Here is a 27,037-nt window from a genome sequence, read left to right on the forward strand (position 1 = left end):
CAGAGGGAGAAGCAGGCTCCATGCAGGGAGCCCGACGTGGGATTCAATCCTGGGTCTCCAGGATCGTGCCCCGGGCCAAAGGCAGGGGCTAAACCGCTGCGCCACCCAGGGATCCCTGAATGGAGGTTTTAATCCCGGTTTACCATTTAATTATTAGTAAATTTGAAAATAGTATATATCTCATAGCAAGTTATATTTGTTCAATGAGGATAAATTCCACTCATCTCAACTACTTGTTAAACATTAAATGAGATGATAAATACACTTTGAATTGTTTGACAGAGAAAACACTAAAAGTTGGTAACTAATGCAATAACAGTGATTGTACTATAAGTGCATTTAAACTTGCTTGAACTCATGTGCTTTGCAGGTATAGAAAACAGCTGTACACGAACGAGCAGCACCAACACAGATGCTATAGCTTGAGTTGTATTTAGGCAACTTGACCTCAATGCTCATGTGCCCTGTTCATAGGCATGAGATAGAGATCAAAACCTGCTGTTCCCCCATATTTCATGCAGAATGACCCTTAAATGCAAGCAAAGTAATTATTTCATCCCATGCCCGAAGTAAAGCAGTGGCAATCTCTCTTCCAACCCTGGGAACAAAAACAAACAAACAAAAAACCCCAAAAAAGTCACACACACTAGGTTAAACTCAATGAAAGAGTTGATCTCCAAAGCAATGCCTTCCTAAGGAAATTCTTAAGGATTTGTTGTTGTTCTTGTTTTTTTTTTTTTTTTTAATTTTTATTTATTTATGATAGTCACAGAGAGAGAGAGAGAGGCAGAGACACAGGCAGAGGGAGAAGCAGGCTCCATGCACCGGGAGCCCGACGTGGGATTCGATCCCGGGTCTCAAGGATCGCGCCCTGGGCCAAAGGCAGGCGCCAAACCGCTGCGCCACCCAGGGATCCCTGTTGTTGTTCTATGCAAATTTTACTTATGTGCTAATAAGTATCTAAATAATAATAAGAATCTAAATATCAAGAGTAAGGCAGGACAACTGTATTGTGGTGGTGGTGGTGATAAGAGAAGAAAAATTCTGCCTGCTGTGGATGAAGATGATGGTGAAGAAGAAGAAGATAAAGATGCAAAAGAAGAATTTGGATATTATTCGTTCCAGTGGTTCCATCATTTAAGCAGCCAGCTACCTTCCTAGACTACAGAACTGAAGATCTATTCTCAGAATATTTAAAACTATTCAAAAGTTCCTCATTCTTTACAGGATACAGTAAAAACTTCTATGCAAGCTAAGATCTCCACTCTCAAATCCCAACCGTACCAGCACTCAAGTTCTGCACTCAGCTCCTGGCACTTGCCAGGCCTCTCATGCCTCCCTGCTTTTGCTGCCTCAGACTAGAATTCCCAGCTTACTTCACCTGTATGGTCACAATTACCTACTCCTTTGTCCCCTGCACCTCCTCAAATCACCGAGCACACTGAATGCACACTGATTTGTTAACAGATTGTTAACTGGGCATGTCTAATCATGTTCTTCAACCAGAATCTGGCAAAGGCAGATGAACACGCAAAAAGTGTTCTGGAGATGATGGATAGGTTTATGGCATAGATTGTGGTGATGATTTCACAAGTGTATACTTATCTCCAAACCTCATCAGGTCGTATATGTTAAATATGTATGGTTTTCTGTGTGTCAATCATACCTCAATATAGTTTTTAAAACAACAAAATTGTTTGTTGAATAAATGAATGTGAGAGATGAATGAATGAATGCGAGGGGTGGGAATGATGGGAGAAATCAAAGAAAAATTTACCCTATAGAGAGAAAGATAATAGTACTTCCAGGCTTTCACTGCCAAACAGTGAAACAGAGGAAATATTTCACTATTTATGAGATTATCACTGATGCCCCCAAGATACCAACATCTCTAGCACTAAATAGGCTTTTGAATACTACCTCCTTTGATATCTATAATAACCCGATAAGTTCCAACAAATGGGGAAACAGGTTCAGAGAGGTTAAGTAATTTGGCTAGAGACTTCCAGGTAGCCAGTATGAGAGATGGAATTAAATCTAGACTGCTTGTGCTGTAAACTACTGTGCTGACTGCCTTCCCATGCTGGCCCATTAAACTCTGGCTTTGAAAAAGAGCATATATTCAGTAATATGGATACTGAAGATGGCATGATCCTAATAGGCTTTCCTCGATTTCCTTCTGAGTGAAGTGGGGATAACACCATCGCCCCACCCTGCTAACTCCACTGGATCACGCTGGCTTCTTATCACTTGTGTCTCAGCTTTATGAAACCACTCCAGATAAGAGTTTCCTGATTAACCAGTCTGAAGTTTGTTGCCCTACAATCCCTCAACACATCATGGTTTTTTTCTTCACATACTTGCCACTATTTGAAATTAACACTGTTCATTGGTGTATTATCTGTCTTCCCCTTCTACTATATACTCTTCACTGAAGTCCTTGCCCCTTGTGTTCTGTGGCCCCTCTTCCACAATACTGCCCAGCAGAGAGTAAATGCTCAATAAATATTTGATAAGTGAATGCAAGGTTAACACTGATGACAGTAACGTACCAAAAGAAGGTCTCAATAAGCAGGAGGGTGGCATGGTGGGAAGCTGAGAAAAGGGAGGCCAGGTTGTATATCCCCACCAATGTTCAAAGAGGATGCATTAGCCCACATCAGAAATATACTAGTCAGATGACAAATGTGCCGTCAAGTGGAACTATATTTGTCCTTCAGCTGTCCTTCCCCATGGTTCCACCCCACCTGCTCTGAGGTCTACAATCACCAAGAAACATTCTGCTCTGGGCTCTACAATCACCAAGAAACATTCTGATCATCATTTTACTTCTGCAAGGAAGAAAATATGAAAACTAAAAAAACACAAACATCTAGTTGGCTTGAAAATTAAAATTCTCATTTAAATGCCTACAATTCTGGGTCACCTGAGTGGCTCAGTCAGTTAAGCATCTGCTTCTTGGTTTCCGCTCTGGTCATGATCTCCAGGTAGTAAGATCAAGCCCAGTGATTCTCTCCCTCTGCCCCTCCCCCATGTGCTTTCTGTCTCTAAAATAATAAATAAATCTTTTCTAAAAATGCCTAAACTTAAAAAAAAAAAAAAAACTGTTTATCACCTTGGTTATTGAGGAACCATCTTTCAAAGCTGCTCCTCCTCTAGGCATACCGAAAATCACATCTGTGGGACTTTCGGGTGACACTCCGATGTTCTGCTCCTCATAAGGCTAACAATGTAGGAAGTCAGTTGACTTTACCTTGTATCTTTGCATTCACTACAGAATATTCAAAATTAGCTGTTTCTGCAACTCAAATTTTGTGACCTTGGATATGCTGCTTAATCTTTATGGGTCTCAGATTCTTCTCTGTAAAATGAGAGCTGTAAAACAAGATTATCCTGACAGATCTTCAAAATAGGTGACAATATGTGAAAATTATGTGAAAATAAACATCTAGCCAAACATAATAGAGATATAAAAAATCCAATAGGGGCACCTGCCTTTGACTCAGGGTTGAGCATTTGCCTTTGACTCAGGGCGTGATCCTGGGGTCCCGGGATTGAGTCCCATACCAGGCTCCCTTTAGGGAGCCTGCTTCTCCCTCTGCCTATGTCTTTGCCTCTCTCTCTGTATCTCTCGTGAATAAATAAATCTTAAAAAAAAAAAAATCCAGTAGATTCCATCTATTTGCCTTATGAAAACACACCTTGTCTCATGATTTTATTAATCTGAATTCAGGACCACAAAATTGGTAAGGGAAAAAAAAAAAGAAAGAAAGAAAAAAAGAAAAAGAACTCAGGATTTAAGCAGAGAAGGAGGAAGCAAAGGAAGGAAGGAAAGAAAACAACTCCTTACAGGGAAGTCAGCAACTGAACACATTTGTTACAAAAGAACAATTAGCCTCAGAATGGGGGTTATTTGTAAAATATGGAACTTTTCTAAAAGTAAGGTATTGCTAGACACCCTCACCACAACTCCATCAAGCCACTCCTACACCTGAAGTGGTGGCAACTGAATGAGAAGATGTGCATGTTACACAAAACTATTCCAAGAACGTGCTGTTGCTTCCATAGACCCGTTCATTGCCAATTCATACAAAGTTTGCCTTATTATTCTACAGAAGCATAGAAGCAGTTACAAACATAGAAGAGGAAGCATCTTAGAAGAAATAGCCGCTGATAATCAAAACTATGGCATACTCATACAGGGAAATATCCTGCCAAATGCACATTTGAGCCCTAGCTTTTGGGTGAACTTGCATCATTCTCCTACACACTTTAAAGGCTTCCCATCCTGTAGTTTTATATTTAACACAAATAGAAAATTTTACTGGTGCATAAAATCAATTCATTCTAAGCATTTCTTGAAACCACAGCAATATGGAATTGTTGGATGGGGAAAAGAAGGCAACTTTTAGCATATCTATTTTTAAATGTCATGTAACATGCAAACAACTTCAACACCAAGGACATGCGAATACAGCATCAGCAACAATAGCATCCGCAGTTTCTTCTCCACATCCCTAGTGTTCCATCATCCCTGACAGCTCAAGGGCCAAATGGGCCACACAGCCCAAAAGAATAAACCACAAAAATGGATTTAAAATCTGTACTCTAAAAGCAAAGAGACAGACTTAGTTTAGAAGTTAGAAAGAGGGACGTCGGGGATCCCTGGGTGGCTCAGTGGTTTGGCGCCTGCCTTTGGCCCAGGGCGCGATCCTGGAGTCCCAGGATCGAGTCTCACATCAGGCTCCCAGCGTGGAGCCTTCTTCTCCCTCTGCCTGTGTCTCTGCCTCTCTCTCTCTCTCTCTCATAAATAAATAAATCTTAAAAAAAAAAAAAAAGAAAGAAAGAAAGAAAGAAAGAAAGAAAGAGAGACGTCTGGGTGGCTCAGCGGTTGAACATCTGTCTTCAGCTCGGGGCATGATCCTGGGTACAAAGATTGAGTCCCACATTGGGCTCCCTGTGAAGAGCCTGCTTCTCCCTCTACGTCTCTCATGAATGAATGAATGAATGAATAAATAAATAAATAAATAAATAAATAAATAAATAAATAGTTAGAAAGAATGTGGCAATAAAATATAGGAAGAAAAAATCTAAGTATTTAAGTGCTACTTATTAGCTCCGCACCTTACCTGTCTGAATGTAAGTCAAGTCAGGCAGTAGCCCAGCATCATGTGTGAAAGGAAGCAACAGGAAGACTTGCCTTCCCTGAACTAGTAGTGAACTGATTTTGTTGTCTACTCAGACTGTTACGGGTTTGAATCAGTACAAGCAATTTATTCAGAGTTTCCAATTCATCATCTACATAATACTTTTATAAGAAATAACTCTGAATAAGGGTTGACATTATAAACTTGCCATTTAGTAAAATCTTTAGCTGTACTGAAGGACTGAAAAATACTGTGCCATCAGTTTGAAAAGTTGGAAGAAGCCTGAGAAATCATAGAAATCTAGGCATCCTTCAGGTAAAGACGGTGAGAACCAAAAAGTAATGCTTTGCAGCAGACCCAAGAACAGAGTACAGTCTGAACTCGTTACTACAAGATCATGGACATGATGGAGAGTCTCACTCCTGACAATGTTTGTGAATGGTAGCAAATGCCTGACCACCTGCAATAAGAACCACCAGGTCCAAAAACCACATGCCCTCAGGTGAACTCATGTTCTCAGACCATGCACTCTTGTCCCTCAGGTACGCTGGCAGGGATCTCAAGTGCTTCAAGAGTACGCCAGCTTTTCAGTCCTCTAATTTCTGAAAGAGCAGCCCTTAGCTTCTGGTCAGTGGTTGACAGAAGAGGTTTTTCACCACATTCGAACAATGCTCGTGGCTTTACTATTTATTACTCCGAAAACTGAGTCAGGGGTGATATTAATAAATATGCTTACAAGTGAAAATGAATGACTAAGTGTTTGTCCATATCCACAAAATGCTGAGAAATTCTAACATGAATACCTACTCTAAAGAAAACACTATCTTCTAACTTTAATTTAGTAACAATAAAAATAGTAAAGAAGTTCACAAACACTAGAGAACTTGAGAAGTATACAGCTATATGCAGCCTTCCTCAACTGCTGAAGTAGCCACACCCCAGGCACATGGATGCTCACACATTTCACACTCATTTACTCAAAGGCTTGTTCAGGTTAAGATACAAGGTAACTAAAGCAACATGAACACTCTAAATAGAGATACTCGTAAATTATTTCTTTTCCTCCCCAAAGTTACATTGCTTGTGTTTTTATAGGTGAAAATTTCATCCCAATAATACAAGATTGTCCTAGATTTTTTTTTACAGATGCTAAGGAAAATTTCAAGCAGACAGACATCTATTATTATTGAAAAAGATGCTTTTTGGAGCCAGTATGTTTCTTCATAGCAAAAACACTTCAAATAATAATGATGCATTTAGGCCAGTAAATGTAAAAGCAGGTAAGAATTTTAAAGTAAACTACAATTAATACCAAGAACCCACAACTAGCAGTCAGGCCCAAAATCCTGTTCTTGAAGTAGACCATAAGTCCTTGACCAACACAAGGTTATCTAATTTTATACTATCATTAAAAAAAAAAAAAAAAAGAAAAGAAAATTGAGCCAGGTACGGCCTATTAGCAATGACCTTTTCTAGCTCTCCAGGAAGCCAATGACCTACTGACATGAATGTCTAAGATGACAGCAAAACAGCACAATTAGGACTCAAGCTGCATAAGCAAAGCTTTTCTTTGCAACCCTTCCTATATCAAATAAAAATGGCAGACCTAGCCAGACTCACAGAGCCCTGGTACTATGGTCTAAATGATAGAAAAACACAAAAGGAGTATCTAGGGTATAGACAGCACTCTTTTTGTTTTTCACTTTTATATTTTAGGGCACTGTTTTGGGGAAGGGGATACAATGCTGCTTTACAAAGGACATAGTAGTCCCTTGTTTGAGCTACCAACCTCTTAGCCACACAGAAAAATGTCAGTCATCCATTTGTTAGCACCAAAATCTCCTTCGACTGCTTACAATATGCACCACACATTTTAAGGGGCTGTTGAACCAGAAAAACAAAGGAAGCCCTTGAAAAAGAAACCGGTCTCCCTAGCTCTGCCCCTGCCCTTATCACCGTGCCTGCATGCCTGCCGTTAGAGCCCCGTCACATTGTTTCCACATGCTCAGGGCCCTTGAAACTTGTGCAAAAGCATTGCAAAATAAAACTGTATAAGCATCGCATTTCAAAACATGAGCTAGTAATGGTAGGTCAGCCGTGTGGGCTAGAATAATTATTAATTAAATCATAACCTACAAATGTCCCTGACCTGAGACATTTCCTTATTGGACGAACAGGCATGAGAACACGTTGTGGCCATGGGCGTATTTCAAAGACTATCGGTATAACTCACTCTTAGAAACCATTAAAAATGATTGTCTCTTTGCCACTTTCAGAGGTCATAACAATTTCACAGGCACAAAAAAATTAAAATAATTAAAAAACAATTCTTTTATTTTTCTACCAACATGTAATTGTACAGGCATAACTGAGCTGCTTAAATTCAATACAACAGAAGTGTGTAATGTTGGAGATTTGTTCCAGAAGAGCTTATAGCTCCCTTTCCTTGGACCACATGGAGATAGTGCCCCACACCAAATGTAGTACAAACTGGGTACACAGTACTAGGGTTACTTACCTTATAGAGGCTGAATGTTTTCCTCTTGATTAGAAGTCACAAATGGTTTAAGCAAAACTCCCTTCATTTGTTCTTCCAGCGAGCCAAATCTAGCTTCCCATTAACCCAGTCCATTGCAGATAATTTCACACAGCACACGCTTCCCAGTTCCCAGCCCAGCAAGGATAATCACATTCCAGCGGGGAGTGAACAGATGGTGGATTCCATGGTAACCAGCCCTCCTAAGGCGATTGGTAGAAGTGTGTGACTACAGCTTATTGGGTAACAATCACTGTCTTTGTGCTCTAGCCTTGCAAATCCTAAAGGAAGCAACATATAGCCACTCACATGCGCAAGGGCTTGCCTAGCAGGTGTTTGGCTATTTAAACAAGGCAATGCAAGCCAATTAAAAGCTTTTCAGCGAATCTACCATTGGTGGTTCAAAGTCCTTACATTTCAGATAGTGTCCACTGCTCATTCAGGAAGAAAGGTCACAAGAGGCTTAACTTGACAAATGGAAAATAAAACTTGAAAGTTAACTTGAAAATTCAAAATAAAGCATCCTAGAAATCTAAGCTGCACTAGCAAATCATTTTCTGATTTGCAATCCGCATAAGAAGTGAACCTGGCTTTGTATTTAGAAAGATTCTTTTTGACAAATAGAACTTTTAAATTTGCAAAACTGCTTTAGTTTGAAATTAAGTTTTCAAAACCAACCATTTTATAAATGTGTATATAATCATTTAAAAATAACATATACATTCATTTTTACTGTGTTTATGGATTTTGAGGCTAGGGGAGGGATACTGAATTTAAATTTTTCATTAGAGCCCTACCCAATTATGGGATTGAAATCTCTGTTACATACTCTCTATAGGTTTGTTTCTGCAATCATGAAACTTAAATGCTGATTCAGCAGGAAAACAGCTTTCCCTCAACCCATGTTGCTCAAGGAATCAGAGTAAGTCCTTGAAGAAGCAAAAAGGCTGAAAACCAAATACTATTTTACACCATAACCAACTATTAGAAATAATGCACAAATCTAAAACAGATAAACTCCAGACACTCCAAAAATCCATCAGAAATAAATTTTTAAAAGAGCAAAGAAATAATTAGGATAAGCCTAAGGTGAAAACAAAGCAAAACTTGTAAGCTAAGACTAGAAGCAGGTATTAATTGCCTCCACAGTTACCTCTTATCTTAAATTTAAGAGTTCTTTTCCTGGCAAGAACATAAATGAGACAAGTATTGAAAGGAAAAAGACAAAAATAATTTGCAGATGATATGATTCTCTCTGGGAAAAAAAAAATCAGGGATATCAATTAGGATATTATTTGTAGTACCAGAAGCTCAGTGAGATGGCCAAAGATATCAGTATAATTCCTTTATAAGGGCAAAAACTATCAGAATACCAATGAAAGAGGAATTACTAACAAGGGCAATGAAAAGTATACAATTCCTGGGAATAGTATCAGGAACTGTGTGTGAACTATTTGGGGGAAAAAAAATGAACTCTTACCAGAAGGGTTAAAGGAAAATGAAATGAAGACATGTAATATGTTACTGAATACAAAGATCTATTTTAAAGATGCCAAGTCTTCCATAATTATCATATAGTTAGTAGTAAAATTTCCAACATACCTTAGAAAATAAACTTAACAAAGTGACTCTGAAGTTTATTTGGATTTTTAAAAGGTGAAAATACCAAAGAAAATTCTATATGAGAGGAGTAACAATGGGTAAAAAAACTATACCAAGTTTGGGGCAGCCTGGGTGACTCAGCAGTTTAGCACTGCCTTCAGTCCAGTCCCAGGGAGACCTGGGATCGAGTCCCATGTCGGGCTCCCTGCATGGGGCCTGCTTCTCCCTCTGCCTGTGTCTCTGCCTCTCTATGTCTCTCATGAATAAATAAATAAAATCTTCAAAAAAAAAAAAACTATACCAAGTTTGTAAAACATGCTATATATATATAATATACTGATTCCTCCTTTATCCAGAAAAACCTCTTTCTCATTGAATTCCAAATTCCTACATCTAATTATCTATTGAACATCTCTGCCTGGGTGTTAAATATCTCAAACATAAGCCCCCAAAACTCAACTTCGGATTTTCTCCCCAAACCTGCTCCCCCTGCATCATTCCTTGTTTTTGGAAATGGCAACTCCATTGTTGGCAATCATTCAATCTAATGCCCAAGAGACCACCTCCAAGCCTTCTCCGACACCTTCACAACCAACCTGACAGCTCCTGTCATGAGCTATTTCTTCCAATCTGGCCACTTCTTACCACTTGGTCTCCTTAATAACTTCCTAATTAAACTCTGCTTCCATCTTATCCCCTACAGGCTATAAAACCTAAATGGATAATGCCAATTCTCTTCTCAAAACTGACGTTCCCATTGCACTAATTCTGTGTGATGGCTTAAAAAGCTCTTAATAACCTGGGTCCCATCCCATTAACTCACTTAACTCCTTTTCTACAAACCTCTCCTGCCTTCTCCAAGCTCTCCAGGCAGTCTGACACTTTGTCCTCTTCTCTGTACTTTCTCAGTAACGGGGACTGTGATGGTGTTTACCACAGGCCAGTTATCTCCCCTCTGATCCCCACCAGACTGTGAACCCCCTCAAGGCCAGGGACTACAACTCTGGACCCTGTGCTCCCAATGCCAAGCAAAGGTCCTTGTGTATAGTGAGCACTTAACTAAATTTGCAATGAGTAACCACTTGCTGCAGAATTCTTTATTCTAGTGCAAGTTTAGAGACAACCTAAGAATCTAATAATAGATGAATGAGGGATGCCTCGGTGGCTCAACAGTTGGGCACCTTCCTTTGGTCGGGGTGTGATCCTGGAGTCCCAGGATTGAGTCCCACATAGGGCTCCCTGCATGGAGCCTGCCTCTCTCTCTGCATAGCTCTCTCTCTCTCTCTGTCTCTCTCTCTGTGTATGTGTGTCTCTCATGAATAAATAAATAAAATCTTTAAAAAAAATAATAGATGAATGATTACATAAGAATGTGTGCAACTTGATAGAATATCATGCAATTATTAAAAATATGGTCACAAAAATGATGTGGCATAAGGAAAATGTTGATGGTATATTAATAACAACATACTATTTACTGAGCCCTTAGTATGTGCCAGGCATTGTAATAAACACTTCACAAATATTTTACTTAAACTTCACAGGGACTATAAAGTAGATGTTACCATCCTCATTTTTTTAGGTGTGCAAACAGAGATTTAGAAATTTAGCTCTGTGTCCTATGTCTCACTGTAAGATTTGAACCTCATTTGGGTCTAAATCATTATTGCTATGCTAGCTCCTGGAACTAAAAAAAAGAAAAAAGAAAAAAAGTAAGGGGGAAGTAAAGGGCAAAGTAAAGGGGAAAAAAATTATTGCTATACTAGCTCCTGGAAGTAAAGGGGAAAGTACATACATACCTGAATACTCACTATGAACAACTACATTAAAAAAGAAAAGATTCTTAGGCATACCTACCTCCAAATCATAAAGCAGTTGCGAGGAAGAAATATTGATGCTATTTTCCGTTCCTCTGTTTTCTGAAATTCCTAATGTCAAAATGATTATTTTCTAAAAATAATATTCCTACTACACATATTTTTCAATGTTCACTCTACTATGTTCTTGGATCTACTAAGTAGCAAGACACAATAAAAAAAAATCTAAAAAGAACATGACTCACAATTTCTAGAGAATTGATTCTATAGGAACAAGTGAGAAAGAAAATACAATGGCAGATCCAAGAAAGGCACGTAAACAATAGTGTCCTCTTCAGCGCCATGGTCACCTCTAGGCATTCTGACATTGTCCACAATGACAGCACCTCCAGCTGACTGCCCAGAATCTGATAACAGGGCCTCCAAATGTAAGCTGTAGGGCACGTGACAAAGAGCCAACAATCCCCAGAAAGGTTCTCAAGGTGAAAAAGCATTGGAAGCAGAGAGGCCCGGTCGTTTATCTTCTCCATATCCTGGGCGGGCAGCAACACCACGTAGAATCTGCTCTAGTAGCCAGCGTGCGGCTAAGTGATCAAATAACCTTGCGAGGACTGTTCAACCTCCTTTCGCTACTGAATGTACTTCATTCAACCCTTATTTGGCCTTTCTCTTTTTCTTAGTATGATGTTTTATTCCCAAACTCTTTCGAATTATGGCACCCTTAGCCTGTCATGGGACTCCAGGCCAACAGAAACCCCTAAAAGGATCATTTATTTAGTGGTTAGGTATAAACATCTTAATAACTACTTCTAAGCCAGGAACTTAGCGCCATTTGAAAATGTCCTACAAAACAGTTACCAAAAAAATTTAATTTTTCTAAGATTTTATTTGAGAAAGAGAGAGACTGTGCACGCCCATGGGGAGAGAAGCAGAAGCAGAAGAAGAGGGACAAGCAGACTCCACACTGAACGTGGATCCTGACTGGGGCTTGATCCCAAGACTACTATTGAGGGAAACCAAGAGTTAGATGCTCAAATGACTAAGTCTCCCAGGTACCCTGAAAAATTAATATTCTTATTCCACTCTTAAATGACAACTACTACTTACTAATGGCATGTGGGTGCTTGTTGGGTTTTAGGCCCTGCAAAACCTCTTACGCCACAGATCATAATAGACCCTGCCACCTTCATTCCTGCTTCACATTGATTTTTACAAGGTACTTGCTTGCGATCACAAGAATGCCAAAACCCCAGCCCTGCAAAACTGTGACATCATCGAAAGAAATACAGTTCAATCTAATACTCAGACAGAACCGCCTAGTGCTAACAGTTCGCACAGTGTTTGACAGATGTCACTGCGTTTCTCTTGAAATTTTAAAATACCCTGCAGGGAGCAGGTGAGCTGTAGTTATGCCCCAGAGCACCTAGGCATAGGCACATCTTTTGGCATGATGTTTTTAAGCTCTTAGATTTTTTTTTTTAATTTTGTTTTTACTTATTCATGAGAGACACGGAGAGAGAGGCAGAGACACAGGCAGAGAGAGAAGCAGGCTCCATGGAGGGAGCCCGATGTGGGACTCGATCCCGGGACTCCAGGATTACACCCTGAGCCAAAGGCAGGAGCTCAACTGCTAAGCCACCCAGGCATCCCTAAGCTCTTAGATTTTGTAGTGCCCGATGACAGAAAGACTCCCTCCCTGATTAGAAATTCAGAAGCCTGGACTTTCTGATTAGCTACTGGTATGACATGGGCAGGCCATTTTGGCCTCTCCATCCTGTGTGCTTCAGCCACAAAATGAGGGAGCTAAGTTAGATCATCTCTGAAGTTCCCTTCCATTCTAAAACAGTAAGAATGAATGTTAGAGGAAGGAAGGTTCTTCCTCATTTTTACTGGCTTCAGAGGAAAAGGAGAAAGGGCTAGGGCAGCCAGGAAAATTATTTATTTTCCAGAAGGAAACCCATACTAAAATTTAGGTGTGCTATGATAAAAGGTTTAAATGTGAGATGGCAAATACATCCCATGTAGGATATACTTTAAGTGATCTTGTCACCAGCACCGCTCCTTCTGTGCTCTTTCTACTCTTGGAAAAACTCCTGGACAATTGGTTTGTATGAAGTGACTGGATATTGTCAGGGTGGAGTCTGACAATGAAACAGATTCAAATCATCTATCCTGAATAGAGATTAAATTTATAATGTCCATCTAACAAGCACCAGATTAAACAACACTGCTAATCAGGCACAGATACCGAAACACAAAACACATTGTAAAAAGGTGGTATTTTCTCAGATTTTTGTAGTGTGTTACCGAGAATTTTGTATTCTTACTTAACATTCTATAAGGTGTTTAATTTGATTTTTCTTTGTAATTAGTTTTAAAAGTATGATTTAGAACAAAAAAATGTATTTGCAGGGTAAAAAGTACTTTATAAGCAAAAGAAAGCAGTGAAATAAGTGGAAATTTTTTGCCCAGTTTTTAAGGAGTTAAAATGATACAGTAACAAGAGTAGCCTGATTTGATGGAAGCAATTAAAAATTTTTTTTAAGGATTTATTTATTTGAGAGAGATTAAATTGAGAGAGGGAGGGAGGGAAGGAGGAAGGGGAGGGAGAGGCAGAAGCAGATTCCCCGCTGAGCAGGGAGTCTGACATGGGGCTCGATCCCAGGACCCTGAGATCACAGCCTGAGCTAAAGCCAGATGTTTAACTGTTGGAGCCTCCCAGGTGCCCCGGAAGCAATTTTTTTTTTTTTAATTGCCCATCATTCCTCCATTGTGGTTAGCATTTCAGACTACTTTCTGGGAACCTGCCCAGGTACCATATTATAAAGAAAACAATGTTAAGGAGGCAAAGTCTATGTCGGGGGTGGGGGTGGGTGGGGTCTCATATAATAGCCATTTTTCATGAAAGACCAACCATCAAGTAGACTCAGGTCTAACAATCCCTCAGTGATTTTTTTTTTTTTTAAGTAGGCTCCACACCCAACCTGGGGCTTGAACTGACAACCCTGAGATTTAGAGTTACATGCTCTACCGACTGAGCCAGCCAAGCACCTCCCAGGGGTATTTTAATTAAAGTCAGAAGAATAATGTCATAGTCCAATGAGAATAATGGGATCCAATTTTTCACATCATTAGATTATTTGTTGCTGTCTTCCTTAGGGTAATATTCCCTCTCCTTCCAAATCCTTAACATTAACCCTAAAACAAAGGTGGGAGGAAATTATACAAGCATCTGTGTCCTAGCCTGTTGCTCTCCACATTCTTCATTTGTACTCACATTTTTAAAAGAAGTTACTCATTTAAATTGGACCTAAATGTTTTAAATTCTTATTTCTTTAAAAAAAATCCCAGGGGTGTCTGGTTGCTCAGTGGGTTACGCATCTGCCTTTGGCTCAGGTCATGATCATAGAGTCCTGGTATAGAGCCCTCTCCCGCTCTCCCTGCCTGCCACTCTCCCTGCTTGTTCTCTTTCTCTGTCAAATAAATAAATCTTTAAAAAAAGTTTTAAAAAAAGGAAAATTCCAAAAATATATGAAAGTTGAAGACTCTTTACAAGGAATACATATATATAACTTAATAAACATCTCTGCTAATGTATTAATTACATTAATTAGTTAGTAAATATATTTAAGTTAAATGTATAAGAGAGTGCAACAAGTAGAAAACAGGGTAAGAACAAAGAATGTCATGTAAACATGATGCTGGGCTTCTGCAATTTGCAAAGTCTCAACCTAAACTCTATAAACAAGAAAAAGGAGACAATGGGTCCTCTGGAGGAGGCTTTAGTATCTTTAAGAAGCAAAGACTTTTACCTCTGGTGCAGGGGTGGGGGCAGGTAAGGTGCTAACAAGATAAAACAGTGACAGAGGTATGGGACTAGGTAAGCAGCAAAGATAATACACACAATGTCATTCCATAAAAATTATTAAAATATCAACATTATGAACATTTTTTTTATTTTAAGAGGCTGAGATTAGGCCAGAGTGAAAATGACAACCCAGGTTTTGTGCTCATAAAACTCAATGCTCAACAGTTAATCCTTATAGCTCAAAAAATAAATATCCTGAAGGACCAATGCATGTAAACCACTAATACTTTAGATCAAATTTTAAAAAACTGTTGAATTTAAGTGGTAAAGGGTTTCCTTTGTTAGGAGAGAAAAATAACAATCAACTGAACCCTTACTGTTAAAACCTGGGAATTTATTTACGGCCTCTCATCTGGTCTTATAAAATCAATTCTCTCAACCTAACTTTATCTTTTTACCCTAGGTCCAAACCCCAGATAGAGGAAAGTATTGAAGAGAGTAGCCAGGCTTTGTGAGCAAGAACTTTTAAGACTAGGACTGAGGTATACTCAGTTGTGAACATTTGAAGGTGTATGTTTGTTCTGTATGTGGCAGGAGGGTGTGTGTATGGGGGGGGGGGCGCTATATATGAGGATGCACACGTGGGCAAGAATGGTGTGTGGCAAGAGGGACATAATGGTGTATTCTGAAAAGCTTCTTCATCTGCACTGTAAATTGTATCTAAATGCCCTGGGTTCTTTTCTGAGGTAACCAGAGAATAACCGGTTGAAGAGAGGGGCAAATCATGGTTAGTGAATGCTGTGAATATAGACTACTAAACTCTGGGCAGGATGGGATATACTGATAAAATTTCTTGCCCCCAAAATGTATTAGTGGGGTGACTTCTGAGCTACAACCTGAGCTTTGTGACTTGCATCTAAGAAACAGGCGTAATATTTGGTACCTTCCTCTCAAGAAGATCAAGATCACATAGGTGAACTCTCTTTGAATACCTGGAAAACTATACAGCTGTAAGAAGTCTCAAACATGTTTAAAAGTGTGGTGAAGGGCCACACACACATGCACAAACAACTGTTTACTTTGTGAGCCAAGAATAGCAAAGGATGACTTCCTGTCATGGAAAATAAATAAATAAATAAATAAATAAAACACTGAAGTTTCCTTTAAGGTAAAAAAACAAAACCCCTCTTTGCTCCATTCATATTCTTGTCAAGCTCTCTAATCTTGTTCCCTCCTTTCTCATTCATACTTCTCCCAAGGTGGGAACTATATGATCACTGCCTCCACCTCCTCAGCTCACCTGTCTGACCAACACGCACCTGACACTGCTCCCATAGACTAGCAGGGACAGGGACATTCCAGTTGCCAAACCCACAGTTCACTGCAGTTCCTGTATCCCTGGATTTCCCCGGGGGGCCTCTGACTCTGCTGACCTTGTGCTCCTTTGACATTCCTTCCTCTTGTGCCGCCTCCCAATCAACTCTCCTGGTTCTCTAAGACTTTCTCCAGCCACTCCTTCTCTATCTTCTCCCTCCTCGGTCACGTGTAAGTAATCAGGTAAGATCAATAAATGTTCAATGACTAAACATTCACAAAACACATCACGAGTAAATGTTTAGATATTACACAGCAATTCATTGGCAAAATATGTAGTTATCAGTTCAAACATGGAACTCCACTGACAGATTAGAAGCTTTTTTTTTTTTTTAGATTAGAAGCTTTTAATCTCTAGCTGTAAGAGAACAAGGAAAATGATATCGTACTGAGCATACAGCTGGAGGTGGGTCAAAGTAAAGATCTTCCCAGCCCTCATAAGCTAGTCTGGGGAACAGTTGTAGAGGAATTTAAACACTTCCCTACCAAGCTCTGGTGCCAAACCTCACCCCTGTTTCAGGTCTTCGGCACTTGCAGTTCCCTCTGCCTAGAACATTTCTACAGATTTTTCTCTTGCTTCAATATATACTTCAAAAAGTCTGCACTTAGGTGCCACTTCTTCAGGTGACTCTTAGCTTCCTCACAACCCCATCTTTTTTGACTTTCCTCCTATCCTAGCACCTTGGTCTCTTTGTTATTTAATGGCACTTATCACTGCCCAACATTAAATGTTGTTCTTTCCACTTATTTTCTGGCTCCCACCCTAGAAGGTGGGCTCCATGAATAAGGGAGCTTTGCCTTGTTTACTAAGGAATCCCCAATGTCTGGCCCAAAGTAGGTGCTCATTAAATCTGTTGAAAGAACTAATAAAAAGAAAAAAATGGTAGGGAATGAATGAAGACAATGTAAACACGGGCTACACCACTGTAACCTCTGCGGGAAGTGACCATGGAGCCAGGTCACCGACACATCTGAGCGAATGCGAGTGGAAGTGACAAGTTTCTGAAGCAAGTCAAGCAGCAAGTATGTTCGCAAGTCTTGAACAAGCAGGCAGGAAGCCTGTGTCTAGGACTAATGAACTTGACTCATCAGGACACCACACTTTCTCTATGACAAGAGTGTAGGGCTCAAAGGGAAGAAGGTTGGTAGCCCAGGAGATAATATGGGATCCTACAGAGGTCACAAATATTCTAGATGCTTTCTGAGGGAAAGGCAAAAAAGAGGTATCTGCCTTAGCAAAATTGTAAATCAAGTGAAATGTTTTTTAACTTTCCTTTGGCACTTTCCTATTTCTTTGCTCTCCTACAGGGTGGCTGGACAGTGCCTGGCGACTTTGATACCAGATCTCCATTCTCTCTGGCTAGGACCCAGACTTTACCTCACGACCTAAACCTGGCAGTCTTCTAAACCCTAACACCATTCCAGTGTGACCACACTATGGGGTTTTCCTCTTGAAAACAGTAGAGGCAGCCAACGTGGGAGTCTAAAACAGTTGGTTAGTTCATAGGCATCCAGTTATATTCTCTTCATAGGTCTCCACCTTCACTGCCTTGTCACTGGAGAGCAGGGCTACCTGTGCTTAGGGCAGCAGCAGTTTTATGCTTGCATTTTAACAAACTTTATGAACTAGTAATGAATGTCTGTTCCAAAAGTATTAATAAATAAAAAGATTATAAGAGAAATAAGCAAAAGGCAATTAAGCGGCTTACTCCTACTACCGGGGGATAACCACTGATTAAGATCTTGGGAGTATTTGTTCCAAACTCTTGCCTACACATTCATATACCTATATAGACGTATACATCACAAATGCCTTATTTTTACATAAACAGTGTATTATATACCCTGCTTTATCTTTACTTACTACAAACCACAGCAATTTCAGATATATACTATGTTAACCTACTTATAAGTATATTGCAATAGGAAGTACAACTATTTTTTAAAGTAGGCTCATACCCAATATGAGGCTTGAACTCAAGACCTTGAGATCAAAAGGCACACGCTCAGGGTGCCTGGGTAGCTCAGTTTGTTAAGCTTCTGCCTTCAGCTCAGATCATGATCCCTGGGTCCTAGGATGGGGCCCTGCGTCATCTGGCTCCCTGCTCAATGGAGAGAGTCTGCTTCTCCCTCTCCTTTTCCCTCTCTCTGCCCATGCACGTGCGCTCTCTCTCTCTTTCTCTCTCTCTGTCAAATAAATAAATAAATAAAATCTTTTTAAAAAAGTGTTGCCTGCTTTATGACTGAGCCAGGCAACCCCTCCTCCCCTGAAGTACAGCTACTCACTCTGAGAAAATCTCTTAGTTAACTTTTGCAAATGTTTCTACTAAACAATAAAAATATCTTAATGACTAAAAAGCACACGTTTTTACAAAGAAATTATAGAAATAAAGGAAAATTAAAATCACCTATAAAGCAATAATGTAGATATAATCATGATCAATATTTTGATGCATTTTCTTTAACATTTTTGCATAATATATATCAGGATTGGGATTTTTCTAAACATTGAGCTCTTTAAGAAATTTTATGAACTAATTTCAAAAGAATAGTTTGCTTCATTTTTTTCTCAATTATGTCAATGTTGATGGGGTTTAAAAGGTGACTTTATGGGGCACTTGAGTGGTTCAGTTGGTTAAGCCTCTAACTCTTGATTTGCACTCAGGTCATGATCGCAGGGTTGTGGGACTGAGCCCCCAATTGGGCTCTGTGCTCAGTGCGGAGTCTGCCAGAGATTCTCTCTCCTCCCTACCCCTCTTGTGCCCTCTCTCAAATAAATAAATAAAATCTTTAAAAAAGAGGTGACTTTGATATGTAATTAAGCTATTTAACATATTACAGTGGTTGGTTCTGCTAAGGAACATCATTTCTGTGACAGTCCAATAAATATCAGTACAGTCATTTCAAGTTTCTTTAAATAAGCAAAACTTTCCACCGAAGAAGAGTTGTCACCTGACTCAAAGGAGACTTATTTTCAGCTGATATACCATTTTCTCCTGCAGGTTAAGCTAGTTTATTGTGCAGAGTTGCTATCTGACTTTTTAATAAGGTTTCTAATAGCCTCCTAAATGCTGTTCGCTTTGGAGGATTTTTCAAATGTTAGCTGAATAATGCCCCATGCGAGGCAAAACTCATGAATTTTAAGCAGCAATTGGAGTGTTACAATTTGATCCTTTCTTTAAAAATGGGCAACACAGGGATCCCTGGGTGGCTCAGCGGTTTAGTGCCTGCCTTCAGCCCAGGGTGTGATCCGAGAGACCCAGGATCGAGTCCCACGTGGGGCTCCCTGCATGGAGCCTGTCTCTGCCTCTCTTTCTGTGTGTATCTCTCATGAATAAATAAATAAAATTTTTAGAAAATGGGCAACACAGGGGCACCTGGGTGGCTCAGTAGGTTAAGCCTCCAGCTCTTAATCTCTGCTCAGGTCATGATCTCAGGGTCATGAGATGGAGCCCCACATGAGGCTCCTCATTGATTCTCTCTCCCCATCTGTCCCTCTCCCTCATTCTCCAAATAAGTAAATAAAGTCTTTTTAAAAAATGACTAACACAGTGTTAAGAGAACTGTAATGCCAGGAAACACACACACATTGTCCTTGCACCTCCCCCCCTCCCCTGTCACATTCCTAATTGCCATTGCTAGGAAGAGGATCAATGTTACTTTTGGTTTAACTCATAAGACTGCAAGATTTATGGTTTATGTTAAAGCACCATGTCAGGGAGCAATATAAGCCCACACTTATACCCCCCCATGATTTATATATTTAGCCAAGGAGGCCTTTCTAATTGCATATAGTTTCACAAAAACGAGAAATTAAAGTGCTCTCATTTCAGTAGGGTGTATACATTTTCTGAAATGAACGAGAAGATCAAAAATTCCTTACCAAAGAAAGAAGGTAAAAAATTGTTAGGTTTCTCAAGGGAAGAAACTTCTCTACTTGGTACCATGTTATACAATCAATACTATTTAACAAATATTTACCAAGAATGCTATGTCACATGCAAATAACAAAGAGCTTTGGAAGTTATTCCTTGCCCTCATAGATCTCACAGCCTAACACGGTGGTTCTTGTGTCCAGCAGAATCATGGCATTCTTTGGTAGAAAATTTTCAATTGCCCATTCAATTTCCTTAGTAGATTGTAGGACTACTCAAATTTCTATTTCTTCACAATTTGTTTCCTTAGCTTGTCTTTGCTTTAAAAAAAAAAAAGTATCTTCTAATTTCCGTTTTTTAAAAAAGATTTTATTCATTTATTCATGAGAGACAGAGAGAGAGAGAGAGAGAATGAGAGACAGAGAAACAGGCAGAGGGAGAAGCAGGCTCCACGCAAGGAGCTTGATCCCGGGACTCCAGGATCATGCCCTGGGCTGAAGGCAGGTGCCAAACCACTGAGCTACCCAGGGATCCCCTCTAATTTCCATTTTTTAAAAAAAGATCTATCTATTTTAGAGAGAGACTGAGAGCAAAAGGGGGGGGGGGAGCGGAGAGAAAGAGAATCTCAAGCAAACTCCTTGCTGAGGAAAGAGCCCAATACAGGGCTCAATCCCAGGACCTTGAGATCATAACCTGAATAGAAATCAAGAGTTGCTCAACTGACTGAGCCACCCAGGTGCCCCCCTAACCCCTGCCAGTTTGTCTTCAGAGAAATTTGTCTATTACATCTAAGTTGTTCATAATAACCACTCATTATCATTTTAATATTTGTAAGAATCCTGATATTAGGAGTTTTTCATTCTTGATCAGTCTCAACAGGCATTTATCAATCTTATATTTCAAGTAAACATTTTCTCTATTGTCTGTTCTCTATTGCATATTTTTCACTTCTATGTCTATTATGCCTTTCCTTCTATTTACCTTCAGTTTAATTTCATTTTCTAATTATTCAAATAGAAGCTCAGATCACTGATTCTAAAACTTCTATTATGCCTTTCCTTCTATTTACCTTCAGTTTAATTTCATTTTCTTTTTTTTTAATTTCATTTTCTAATTATTCAAATAGAAGCTCAGATCACTGATTCTAAAACTTCTTTTCTAATATGAGCATATAAAGCTGCATATATTTTTCCAGTTTTATAGTTTTTTATGGCAGAAAAGTATCCCAATCCCAATTATTCCATCATGGCCAGAACCAAAAGTCTTTAATGGAATGCTTGAAGTGCTTACTTAAAAATCAAATTAAAAAGCAATGAAACAAAACAAATGAGGGAGGAAAAGTTCCCCATTATGCTGAACATGTAGGTTTATTGAGCACATATGGAACCCATTAGAGAGTACAGCTAAAGAATTGAGTCTTCAATGAATGATTCCTTTGATACTTGCTTTTGATTCAGTGAAAACTATCATCCAAATCTCCATTATTTTCAGTGTAAAGAAATTTATGGGAAAAGTGGAGCTATGAAGACTTTGCCTCGAAAATACATATACTGCTCCCACCAGGCAATGCAAAGCCACTTCCTTTTCCTTTCCCTGCAGTAATGTATACCCCAGTGGCTGCCATTCCATTAATAAAAACCTTTCCATGACTGTTAAATTCTACTATTTCCTACAATGTATATAGACCACTATATTAGGTGAGATATGATGAAATAGAAAACATGGTCCATACACGAGGCAATTTAAGGAAAACAACGAAAAGAATTTGAGATGGTTTGGATTCTGGAAATGTCAGAATTCTCAGTTAAAACTGTACAACAAAAATGCCACTGAGATACAGTGGGCAAAGAACAATGTTTTCAGTAAATGGTACTAAATCCATATGAGATCCATGTGGCACTAAAAATAAATCTTGACCCCTATTACACATCTTTTACAAAATCCCAATTTTAGATTAATTATAGACCTAAGGGTAAAAAAATTATAAATAATAAGTTTCTAGAAATACTATATGAAAACATCTTTACCACCTTGAGATAGGCAAAGTTTTTAAAAAAGAACACAGAACACAGAGATCTAACTTTAAAGGATTACACTGAAATTGGACATTGTTCATGAAAGGATACCACTAAATATAAAAAGAAAGCATTACAGGAAAAACAAATCATTACTTCAAAGAACTAGTATCCAGAATACATAAAAAACTGAGACAAAAAGACAATCTGATTTTTTTTAATGGGCAAAAGTCTTGATTGGGAACTTTACAAAAGAAGATTCCCAGTAAGCACATAAAAATCATTACTCATCAGATATGTAAATTAAAATCACAAAGTAACACTGCTAGACACCTGCCACATAGCTAAAATTTTTTAAAACTAGCAGAAAGTATTGGCAAGGAAATGAAATAACTAGGATTTTCACACACTACACCTAAAAGAAAACTTTTAGGCTAATACCTACTAAAGCTGAACAAATGCATACCCTATGGCCTAATAATTCCACCAAAGACATGTACAAAATGTCCATAGCACCTTTCAGCAATAATGGCCAATGTCCATCAATGGCAACATGGAAATAAACTACTATTCACAATGAACAAAATCACTGCTACAGTGCATAATGGATTGGCCACAAGCTTTGGAAATGAATGATCTTGGACATGAGTTTCAGTTCTGCTATTTACCATCTAATACTAAATATATAGATATGAGTATATAACCCCAAAAATCTGCTTTCTCCATCTGAAAAATAGGGTCATGTCACCTCTCTTACAAGATTATTCTAAGGACAAGAAGTAATATGCATATAACACAAAGCACTATGTCTAATAGGTGCTCAGTAAACAGTAAGACTAGGATTTAGGAGCTGGAACTTCTATCACTCAGGATCAATACCAGTCTTTTTTTATACATAAACTCTCTGTGAAGATAATGTTCCACCTGACCTAACAAAGCAATCTGTAGCATTTCTAAGTTGCCAGTTCAGTCATCAGTGAAACTATACAGGAACCAGGTCATGGCATTTTATTACTCAGCTACTTTACGAACCCATATGCAATTGCAGCTGTCAGCTCTAATGCCAGAGGATCAAATGAGTTGGAAAGATCAAACAAATAGGCAGGAGAAATGCCAACAAGTGCATAAACTGGTCAGGAGTCTAACTGGTTCAGTTACAAAGTTTATCCTTAAAACACTATGCATACTCTGAAGAGAAGCATATTCAGGTTAGGATGCCTGAAAAACAAAAGAATGAAAATAGGGACAAACATCCCTTAGTCCTACCATGGTTTTTGGCCTAATTCTGAGCCTCCCTTAGTCTTAAAAATAAATCTATTCATACCTGTCATTGAAGAATAAAACAATAAATCTCACTTTGACTTTTTTATTATTATTTATTTTTTTAAATTATTTTTTAAAGATTATATTTATTTATTCATGAGAGACACAGAGAAAGAGACAGAGATACAGGCAGAGGGAGAAGCAGGCTCCCCGTGGGGAGCCTAATACAGGACTGGATCTCAGGACTCCAGGATCACGACCTAAGCCAAAGACAGATGCTCAACCACTGAGCCACCCAGGCGTCCCTTACTTTGACTTCTTTTTAATGTAAAATGTGTGTGTGTGCGTGTGTGTAAGATCTGGTATTTAGTAGCAATGGATCCTAAATTTTAAAGTTATAATAAATATTAGGAGAAATGACTAAGTATAATACACATTCATTAAAATTTTTATTCATTTATAAAGGAAAGTCAGGATATTAACTTATATTGCCATCTAAACTAGTAAGGGGAAGGCAGAGGCAGGGCAAAGAAAAAAAAATAAATCTCCTGAAATCTTGAAATCAAGTTCTCTGATCCAAAATAGTTCTTTGAAGAGTAAGGCTCCAATATTTCGTATTTTGACTGTATACACCTATTACTCTAGCTCGTTCTATTCTATTAACACTTATCAGGCCTATCACATTTTATTCTTATTTTTTTTTATAATTTTATTCATTTATTCATGAGAGACACACAGAAAGAGGCAGAGACATAGGCAGAGGGAGAAGCCTGATGCAGGTCTTGATCCCAGAACCCTGGGATCAGACCCTGAACCGAAGGCAGACACTCAACCACTGAGCCATCCAGGCATCCCTTGGCCTATTTATTTAAAAAATAAGATACACTTAAGAATATGAATAATTCAAAGTACTCTAAACTCAGTTCCATTTAATCCATAAGAAAGGTCAGTCTCCACCTTGGTGCAAGTCAGCAACACAGGGGCTCTATACAATAGGAATGAAGAACAAGAAACTTTGTCTTTCTTTAATGGTTGAATTACTGGGAGAATCCTAGGCCATTTTTAACCTAATGAAACAAAGAAAAACTTTGGCCAAAGCCTTGTGAATCTGTGTTTTGCAAGCACTAAATTTTCACAGCACGTGCTTGATTTATTTTGTTGCATGGATCTAGTTTTCCATTCACATGAGGTTGTGCATAGAAGAACCAATCTTAGTTAGGGAAGTCCTCTTTCAGTTTTCTTCAATGATCCATTTATTTCCTAAAGTTCTACAGATTCCACTCCAGTTTGTCTAAGGAAAACAATTTTATCCACATTTGAAAAGCTAGCACATAGGCTATCTGCCACACAGAAGCAAAAGTTTTAAAAAATGTGAGATCCATAAATCTAAACCAATATAGCACCCATTTGTTTAAAATCCTAATTCAATGTTTGTCCTTAAAATTCTAAGATCAGGCTATATGATAAGTCAAGAATATAAGTACAATGGGATTTTCCCCCTTCCCAGGTACTTTGCAAGATAGTCTTTAAAATAATAGTGTTCTCATAGTTATTTTTAATCCAAAATCTTGAAAAAATGTAAATATCCAATAATAGAGGACATGTTAACTAAATTAAAGTACTATTGTTTAACAGAATCATATAGCTATTGAATTTTCACTAAGAATTTTTAGTAACAAGAAAAAATTTAATGCTATGCGGAAGAGAAGCATGATAAAAAAAATCCACATAAAATAGGATCTCAACAAAGAGGAAATATACATCAAAATGTTAGTTACACCTTGATGTTTATTTTCTTTCCCCTTACTAATCAAGAAAAATCTGTTTAAAATTGTTTTTCTGAATAAAGACATTCAGTAGGCTTTACAGTTAAATACAGAAGACCATGAGAACATTACAGCCACAATGATAGAGGTCTAGTCAACTAGACTTCAGATTCTAGTATGTAATTTCAAGAAATCTTTACGCTGCCCATTACCAATGTATCTTGCTAATGTTTTAAAAGTAGAGGGAATTTTATCCCCAAATAACTGATGACTAAGAGAATATTAAGTATACAAACAAGTTCTAAGAAATTGATTAGAGTATAGCTTTTATGTATCAGAAACAGAAAAAAGAAAGAAATGTAAATTAGAAGTAGATGGTAAGAGGTTATAATAAAAAGTCTGATAAGAAAGGTCCACAGTTTCACTAAAAGCACAGCTCATGTTCACCATTCTCAGAGAACACTGCTGTGCTTGCTATGAATCCCAGGGAGAAAGCCATTACCTCAAGGTATCATACATGGACCATAAAAAAAAGAAAAAGTACACCTTCGTCCCAAAACAACACCACAATGGGCAACCCGGGTGGCCCTGCGGTTTAGCGCCGCCTTCAGCCCAAGGCATGATCCTGGAATCCTGGGATCAAGTCCCTCATTGGGCTCCCTCCATAGGGCCTGCTTCTCCCTCTGCCTGTGTCTCTGCCTCTCTCTCTCTCTCTCTGTCATGAATAAATAAATAAAATCTTTTAAAAAATAAAAAATTAAAAAAAAATAAAACCACACCATGAAATCATTCTAAACAAGAGCCATGATAATTTCAGTAGTGATAGAAATTACTTATGATTTAGTAGTAATCAAAAAGACAGGTGGCAGTTACTTCATCTGCCCATATACTTTGTATATTCACAAGTTTCAAATGTCCTTAACCTGAGATATTTCAGAAATAGAAATTGCAAAAATAACAATACTCACAGCCCCCCATAGAGGATTTCTTTCCAACAACATCCAGCAGTGCCTTTTACTCTTCTGATTAATCATACTTATTTCCTGCTTGTGGAGGAATTATTTGGATCTCTGACTTATGGGTAAAACCTACAAGTCTGCACTTAGACACCAGACACGCATACATCTCTGTCGGACATGGTGAGTAACTAATGGGAAGTGCAGAGCTAGGTTTTGTAACTCTTCTAGAACTGATGGAGCCTCAAAGATCTACGCAAGCACAGCATTTCAAAATTCCATGAAGGTATTTCAAAATGCAGTGAGAAAGCTCTAATACTCGGGTGGAATAGGAAGGATGGGGTCTGTTGCATGTGATTTTACTATAATTACAGCCTTCAGATTTATAACAAACTATCTTTTAAAAATAGGTTTTAAAGGGCTTTATGATTTTTTGCACCATATATGACCAGATAGTCATAAGAAATGTTAAATAGCGAAATGCAGTGAAATAGTGTTTACACTTTCTGTCTCCCAAGCAAAAGGACCTTCTATTTCCTTCCTAGGTTACCTAACAATGCCAAATAACTTTATAAAGACATCAGGATTTTAAAGGAGGAAAGGTACCAATGAGCAAATTTCTCATCCTTGCCATGCTTATCAAAGAAAATTACTGATTAAAGTTAATGCTTTAGTCACAGACTTTTCAAAGCACCTAATGGTTTATCATCACGTGGACTCAGCATTTACATAATAATCCAAAGGCTAACTTTCATGTGATATTTAGATGTCGTCAGAATCAAACTCTAATACTGAGACTCAGTTCACTTTTGCTATATTACTTCTTCAAATTACTATGTTTCTGAATGACAAATAGCACATTACCTTAAAGAACCTGA

At 38.5% G+C, this 27,037-nt stretch overlaps 1 protein-coding gene across 4 annotated transcripts in view; it reads right to left on the reverse strand.

The window, feature by feature from the left end:
* Positions 1 to 27,037, reverse strand: part of FGD4 (FYVE, RhoGEF and PH domain containing 4) — a 215,442-nt gene that overhangs the window by 116,322 nt on the left and 72,083 nt on the right. Inside the window, exon 1 of one of the 4 annotated variants that reach the window (XM_072765609.1) lies at positions 26,172 to 26,362. The exons of 2 other annotated variants lie outside the window; for them this stretch is intronic. In XM_072765609.1, the coding sequence (XP_072621710.1) occupies positions 26,172 to 26,181 (10 nt within the window). In that variant the 5' untranslated portion in view covers positions 26,182 to 26,362. Of the gene's footprint in view, positions 1 to 7,665; positions 8,026 to 26,171; positions 26,363 to 27,037 lie in introns of those variants that run through there. One more of the 4 variants, XM_026000098.2, reaches the window with a different exon arrangement.

The sequence above is a fragment of the Vulpes vulpes genome, chromosome 8 (assembly GCF_048418805.1).
Source record: "Vulpes vulpes isolate BD-2025 chromosome 8, VulVul3, whole genome shotgun sequence".
NCBI classification, from domain to species: domain Eukaryota; kingdom Metazoa; phylum Chordata; class Mammalia; order Carnivora; family Canidae; genus Vulpes; species Vulpes vulpes.